Raw genomic sequence first — 7,962 nt, 5'->3', positions numbered from 1 at the left:
GAGGGTCGTATTATTTTAACTAAGGTATCCTAAGCACGATCGGGTAGTTTCTAAGTTAGGTTATATATAATATTATATTCTTCTATTCGTAGTCGTTTATCCGTATCCGGCTACGGATATAGTATATAATCTAGCCGCTCTCTATAGGGCGGCTATCGAATACCTCAATCTTAATCGGGTATATTAGTCGGTATATTCTTAGGTTATAGTTCTCGGCCTAGCTTCTATCGATAAAGGCTTTCCCCTTAGCTCCGCTATTAAATATTACGGGGGCGGGTAGAGTAATATTATCGGGTAAAAGTAATTTAATAAGCAGAATTATTAGGTTCGATCGTTAGTTATATTCCTCCTTAATTAGTACGCTATATATAGCGGCCGAGGAGATTTAAAGCGTTCTTTAAGTGGTTTTCTTAAGGATAGTAGTTATACGTTCTACTAGCACCTACCGGTGACTTAGGGCAGGCTTACTCTATTTTCCGTGCGGTCTAGGGAGGGTATTAACCTCCAACTATCCGGCGCGGGAGAGTTAGGGGATCTAGTAAGGGATAGGTCTTCGCTATTTAAAGCGGTAAATCGGGCTTAAGTGCGTCTAGTATCTAGCTTCCGGTAATCTCGAATATAGTGACTATCGGAGCTATAGCGGAAGCAGAGGTTATTTTCCCTCTGGTTCGGGCCCTATAGTCGGCGTTAGTTACTTAGGTCTATAGGGTCGTTAGCGGTTATAGCGGCGGGTACCGTGCGGCGTGAAAGGCTGCGGTTCGGAGGACTACGTCCCTTACGCGGGGAGGTTTATCTCTAGTTTTAGTATAAAGCCGGTCTCGGGGGTTAGCTACGCTAGATTTATTATTAATATTAGCGGTATCGGTTATCTAGAGTCTATAGGTAGTTAGCGTATTAGTAGAACTCCCGGCTAGGGGGCGGGTTATAAAGTAATATATCCTATAATTCACGGGATATTCCTTAGAATAGTAGTGGCGTTAGGTTACTATTAGCTATTTCTCCCTCTAAGGCGAGGCGTTAGAACTCCGAGAAATACGTACTAAAGTCTTAGTACCTTTAGCGGAGCTAGTATAGGCGGTTCTAAGCGTTCTAGACGCGGTTAGGGTCGCCGAACGCGTTTTCGAGATAAGTTAGGAGTTCGGGGTAGTCGCTAAACTATAGGATTCTAAAGATAGTGCGGGGGAGTATTAAGGCGTATACTTTCCCGGTAAGCCTACTAGCTACGTACGTTAACCGGCTCGTAGTAGTAGGGAATCGGTCGGCGTTAGCTATTATTTTCGCGTAGATTTAGTATAAGAAACAGCGGAGATCGGGGCGGGATCCTTTAAACTTATTAAGGTCGGGAAGCTTCTTAGATAGTCGGGAGGAGGTAGTAAATCCGGTAGTAAGCGGCGGAGTCGTTCCTAAGTAAGGAGCTATAACCTCTTTAGCAAGGGGGGTTCCTAAAGCCTCTAGAGTAATTACTTATACGGTCGGTAAGCTAGCTTACTAGGCGAGTCGGGCGGTTATAGTTACCTCGATAATCTATATATCCTTATCCTTTATTTAAGTAAGAAAGTTCCGGTTAGCCGCGCTCTCCTCGATAATCTTAGTTTCGAGGGTGGCTGTTTTCTCGTCTAGTATAGCTATATAATCGGTGAGGTTCGTAATCTAGGTATCTTAGGATTCTATATAGGCGTATGCCTATTAATAGAAATGAAACTATTTAGAAGGGTTATTAGCTATAGTATCTACGAAGGCGCGCGTATCCTAAGGTAACTCTAGAGGCGTCGGGCGGGAGGTTATCGTGTTTAGCGTCCTTTAGGTAGGAGTTACGTAATATTAGGGGGGGTCGGTCGGTAGGTAGGACGGGGAACACTCGGTTAGGCTGATCTAGTCTATTGCTACGGATAGGCACTCCTTAGGTAGGGCAGGCTCTATGTATAAGACATAGCTCGAAGAGCTATAATAGAAGACGGTCGGGATCGCGATCAAATACAAAGGCAGGCGCGAGTTCACGTAACTACTAGGTGCAGGGTGGGTCCCCGCTCTTGACCAGCTGTGACAGTAAGGTATATACTATAGGTAAGGTTCCTTATCGCTATTATAATTATTATTATTAAACTACTTATCTATAGACGCCTTATATTCTAGCTAATTATTAAAACCAGGCCGCTATAATAGGAACTAGTCGTTAGTAGGAGGCTGCGCTTTAGACTCGCTCGGCTTAGAAGATAGGGCGAACTCGCTGTTATAGAGGCTCGAAAACAGCTAACTAAGCTTATCACCCCTAGGGCCTTTATTTATTATTCCTTTATCCCTATCTAAAGCTAGAGGAGTAGTAGGGCTAGCGTTAACCTAGGGAGACGATAGCGTAATAGTCCGAGCACCCGCGAAAAGCCGCTAGGTAGTAGGCTAAGCTTTACCCTATCCTATATAACGAAGATCTTGCTCTATAGAAAACTCGCTATCGCGAGATAGGGATTTACGTCGCCGAGCGATTACCCTAGCGAGTATAAGAGGGCGAGGAAATTATATAGCGATACTATCGTAAAGAGGCTACGCAGGTAGGGTATCGTTATCGTAAGTATCCTAGGACACGGATAAGGCGCGAATACGACCTTTAGGATCTATAGGAATAAGAGGGCTAGTAAGGAAAATCCTTACTTAAGGTATAATAAGGGGTTACGTCTTATTTATCTCTAAACTAGTAGGTGGTGGTAGTATATCCTCTATTAATATATTAGCGGAAGGGTCGCGCACCTAAATCGATAGCGCGCCCCGATAATTAAAAAGGCGACGAGTAGTCGCGTCGGTAGCTAATCTAGCCCTAGCTATATAACGTCCTACCTAAGGAGCTTTTATAGACCGAGACTCGAATTAACTATAACGAGATACCGAACTACTAATACTACGGTAAGAACGAGTAGAAGGAGAGGCCCGAGATTATATAAGGCCTTTAATAGGAGTCTTAGGAGGCGCTATAGTAAATAAGGTTATAAAGAAGTAAGAGGTTAAAATCTAACGAAAGCTCTCGAGTATCTAAGATACCGTTAAGGATATAGGAGTTAAGGGAGAAGCGAGAGTGAATCGTGCCCGCGATAATATCGATTTACCCCCGAATCCTGCCTTATTATAAGACTTTTCGAAAATCAGGAGGCGGGGTGGTTGGTTGCCCGTAACCTTATAGCTTATTAAATCGCCCCGCCGCACGATAGATTTATTATAAGCGAGTCTAAGCGTCGAGGACGACGCCTTAGAGGAGAGGGGATAATTATAACACCGTGGCCGAAGGAAGTTAGCGGTATAGTCATAAGGAATCACAGAGGCCTCGGATACTATAGCGTACCGCTATATTAGTATTAATAATACGTACCCGATTTATTAGTATTATACCTAACCTCCGGATCTTCCGAGCGCTTTAGGTATAATATACTTACTTCTACCTATAGAGGGAGAAGTAAGTTTGAGTTTTATGAATATACTACCTATACCTTCTCTCCCTACCTAATCTATCCTACTATTGTTACACTTTAGTATAGAGGTACCCTTATTATATAAGATAGGAAAGACTTTATTAATTAGAAGAAGGTTAATAAATAAATTTAGGAAGAAAAGTATATAAAGAGGCGCTTTTAGCTATTAAACAGTCCGAAGCCTATATATTATAATAAATATACTAAAATAGGTTGTAATATACGAAACTATCCGGAAGATATTTAAAGTCTTACTCTATCGATACCTTTATTTAATTAGTAACTTAGTTAATTATATTATTCTTAATCGACCTTTTTATATGTAGATAACGGGGAAGGTGCGCCGCTTGCTTGGGTGCGCCGCTCGTATGTGGATTACGTTCCTGTAACGGTAGGATCCCTACCCTAGACTTGTAGAGCTGCAATATGCTGCGGCCATTGTAGTCTTCCCACTTGTCTATCTGAAAGAATCCCCGGGATATATCCCACCCGTATTACTTATACAAACTCATCAAAACAGCAAAATGTGCTAGAATGACGAGTGCCAAAGGGTGCCTGCGCGGAGCGCTAGTCCAGAGAGGTCTGGAGACCTCAATTGTCCCCCGCCCCATATTATTTGCTTAGTTGTCTGATCATCGCTGGTCATGAGAACGTCAACACGGTGGATGAGTTCTTCTACAGCGTGAGGCATACAGGCCCCTCTGTGGCCCCGTTTATTGCTGCTTGACATGTCCCCGAAGAGCACTGAGCTGTGGATGTCTGATTCAAGATACTGCCGCGTATTCTTTTAGACCATGCGCACCCCATTCTTGCCCCAGTCACGATTATCAAATGGTGGAAGTGGGAAGAAAACTTTGAAAGCAAAGCGTTCTTACGAGGAAAAGCGGTGACGCCTGATGGTACATGTACGGTAGGTCTAGCACGATTGCACGAGTAGTGCACCTGACTATAAGGAGAGGTGAGGTGCACCACGAGTAGCACTAGCCAAGGATGCCGCCGGATACGCTCACATCCGGCGAGCGACGATCGCCGGGAATGGATTAGCTATCATATATGCCGTCACTCCCCGCATGACTATTGCTAAAACGCTTCTCCTGATTGGCCGTGTGCATGAGATGCGAAGTCTCGCCTTGTGGGGAAACTTTCCACTTCCATTTCCGGCTTGTCTGTTTCGATCTTGGCCCACCTGGATCTCGACCATCACCCAATCCGAACAAGATATGTGGCCGCTCTTTGGAGCGCCTCGCAAGGCTTCAGGCAGCACTGGAAAGGCATCAAACGTGCAACTGGCCCCATCTTGGCGATTATCCACGCTTTCGAAACGAATCTCTGAGGTGATGATGGCGTGCCAGTCGTGAACATACTGCTCGTCGTCATGAGACATATGCTCAACAACTGATGTCTCTCGCTACTACTGTGACAGCCGCAAAGATCTGACATTAACACCCAGACGGATCAACCCAATCTCCTCCCTTCCCTTCCTCCCCACACACCAGCGTCCCGCGACTCCCGCCGCGTCTTGGCGCCCTCACAAAGTAACATTACGTTGGCCTGGCTGCATCCGTGGAGCATTTCTGCCGGCACCTCGTCATCCGGTTTAGACTCGCTCTAAAGGTGTCGAGGCCAATCAAACGACGAAAGAAGGGACCCAAGGGCGAGCAGACATCTGGCGGTTCCAAATGAGAGTGAGCCACATCCCTCCCCTTTGGTCCAGTACTCTTCTTCTCTTGTTTCTGCCTCCAGTCTTCGCGCTTTTCGCTTCTCACAGTCCTCATATCAAGCCGATAAATCCAACCCGTCCGGTTCAACCCATCCAAGATGCTCTACAACAAGGTTGTTCTCGCCGCTGCTGCGGCCACGGCTGTCAACGCTCAGCGTCCCTCTGATGAGTCCATCTGCGACTACTACACCACTGCTCTCCTCAAGGAGAATACCGCCGAGAATCAGGCTACTCTTCTGACTCTTGTCGTCAACACTGTGGTCATTGGCAACTGTAAGCTGGCGGTCTTTTGCTACTGAAAGCTTCACCATGTACTAAGAAACTCGCAAGACACCGAGCCCAACGTTGGCATCAAGGTTCCTGGTATCCTGGCCCCTGGCGCGGTCGACGGCGAGGAAGTCAACCTGTTGCCCTACTTCAGCGGTGAGCTTGCCACCACCAACAGGGGCGGCAGCGAGGGTGTCAAGGTCAACTTTCTTGACGGTGGTGCCGCCGAGCCCCTCAAAAAGAATATGCCCTCCGACGACGAAGAGTCCAACCAATAGTGAGCTCTCGCGATCCTCAAATCTGCAGACAGATGGCTAACATCTCCCGTGTAGCTTCCTCCTCACCCATCTCTACCAGTTCTTCGGCTCTCTGCTCGGCTGCACTATGCAGGGCATGTCCGGCTTCGACGCCTATACGGCCGACCCATCTATGTACGAGGTTCATAAGTTCATGAACCTCAACCTCGCTGAGAACACCTACTTCATCCAGCAGGTTGGCATGGCCGCAGCCTCCTTCGGTGTTGCCGAAGAGGACGTTACTACTGTTGGAACGGCTCTCAATTCCCTCTTCAACGTCCGCTGCGCCCCTCCCGCTACTGCTGTCAAGGCCCAGGGCCCTCAGTTGCAGTCTATCTGCATCGATGAGGAGACTTGCCCTCTGGCCGAGGACGCCAACTGCGCACTATACAGCGGCCATGGCGGCAACAGCACCACCACCCCAACCAGCAGCGGTATGCCCACAGCCACTGGTGGTAACGGTGACGGCGGCGGCGCCGAGCCCACCGCTGTTCCCACGGACGCTGCTGCCGTCCACGGACTCGGCCTTGGCGCCCTCGTCGCAGCTGTTGCTGCTCTCGCTCTCTAAGGGGTTTGGACTAAGTAGGTCTAGAGTATCATGTTTCTCTTCATAGCTTCATTTGCCATGACTTTCCATATACACTATTCACCAAGCCAACCGACATGAGCTTGACTTGCCTTCAAATCACAATACTGATTCCCTCTGGCACGTGTTTGCGATAACCCTATGAAACGCGTCAATATGCGGTACACCTGTAAATGAGCACGTGTGCTGGCGCAATTCAATTTTCTTCCTGATTTTGTGGCATACTTCAACCAGACTAGACGTACATAGGACATGTCAGTGCCCACAAAACTCAAATTCAAGTCACCCGAGATTGCAACTACATTGAAACAAAGGCCATGGAATACGGAAGGCGTAGGGCTAGGCCGCGAGGGTTGATTTGAATCTCGGAGGAGTTAGGACAGCTCATCCCGACGTCAAGTAGCTCGCAACAGCCGGTCTAGCCTCCAATCAAATGTAGCACGCTAGGCGGGGTAGTGGTCTTGAGAGGTTCTCTTGGTTTTCATTGAAATACGTCTTGTTCTCCGCTCCTCGCAGCAGCTGCTTTTGCCCAATTAACTCCCAGCTATCAAGAGTCTTTGTGGTCCTGAGCCAGATGCACCTGTTCCCGAGGGCGCCACAGACTAGTGCAGGTACCACGTCATCAACGAAGCTGGCAACGACTGCAAGTATGTGGAGGACTACTGGGGTCCCATATAGGATCAGTTTTTTAAGATAGGTACGTTATCTTACAACACTTGTACCAGTACCTAACGTTGACCACTTTCTAGAACCCTTCCGTGAGAGAGGACGGCAGTGACATCCCACCTGACGACTCTTACGGTGTGTATATTAATCGCAGCGGTGATATTACGACCTCTACAAAAACTTCCACGGCGCCCACTTCAACCGGTGTCCCGAACTCCCGATCCTCTCTCCCACACTCGATGGCACCACCCCCGACTATGATGCCTTTAATTTGGCTATCAGAGGCGATAACTGCGACTCTATCAGCTCTCAGCACGGCATCATCATGGCCCAGCTTATGGAGTGTAACACCAACATCCAGGAAGACTGCTCCGGTCTCTAGGCTCTATGTTACCTTATTATAATAAGCACTTGCTACCACGGATCGTGTCAATTCTAGATAACTTACCTTTCAAGGGACCCAGTCCTTTGATCGTATTTACGGTTATACCTCGCCTCTTGTCCGCCGCGGACCTGAAACCGGATCGACCTAGCCCAGCACTTGCTAGCGTTACGAACACCGCTATAAATCCGCTCGCAGGGTCTTTAACGATTCCGTATATCATTAGACCCGTCTCGCCGGTAACTCCGACTAGTGATAATATTACGCGGACGGAGCTGAGACCAAGACTTCCTACGGCGGCTGTTATAGTCTGTATTATTCTACTAGATCGTTATCCGGTTTAAAAAGTCGTTCGACTTGTCGTATCCGTCGCCGATCAGGTCCTTAGGGTTAAAAATAATTATTTTTATCTTCTAGGGCGTATAGATATTTATGAAACCAGTCGGTGTACTTTTCCGCGCAGTCGGCCGCTTCCTCACCCGTATACTAATACCTATTATTAGCCCTTACCTAACGACGACCGAATTTAAGCCAGTCCTTCTCGATACCATACGTGTCGAAGATAGCCTCGTAGAAGCTGTCTATATCTT

The 7,962-nt window shown here is 47.4% G+C and overlaps 1 protein-coding gene across 1 annotated transcript; it reads left to right on the top strand.

The window, feature by feature from the left end:
• Positions 1-5,273: 5,273 nt before the first annotated feature.
• On the top strand, positions 5,274-6,306 carry J7T54_003051 (uncharacterized protein; the record flags this gene model as incomplete). Its single annotated transcript, XM_051507768.1, has 3 exons — positions 5,274-5,448; positions 5,506-5,719; positions 5,775-6,306. The coding sequence occupies 3 exons, from the start codon at positions 5,274-5,276 to the stop codon at positions 6,304-6,306; spliced, it is 921 nt and encodes a 306-aa protein (XP_051361128.1).
• Positions 6,307-7,962: the final 1,656 nt, after the last annotated feature.

Source organism: Emericellopsis cladophorae (assembly GCF_022114955.1).
Source record: "Emericellopsis cladophorae strain MUM 19.33 chromosome Unknown NODE_35_length_235423_cov_114_473664, whole genome shotgun sequence".
Lineage (NCBI taxonomy): Eukaryota > Fungi > Ascomycota > Sordariomycetes > Hypocreales > Bionectriaceae > Emericellopsis > Emericellopsis cladophorae.
Note: the sequence above shows the minus strand (reverse complement) of the source record. Positions and strands in the feature narration are given on the sequence as shown.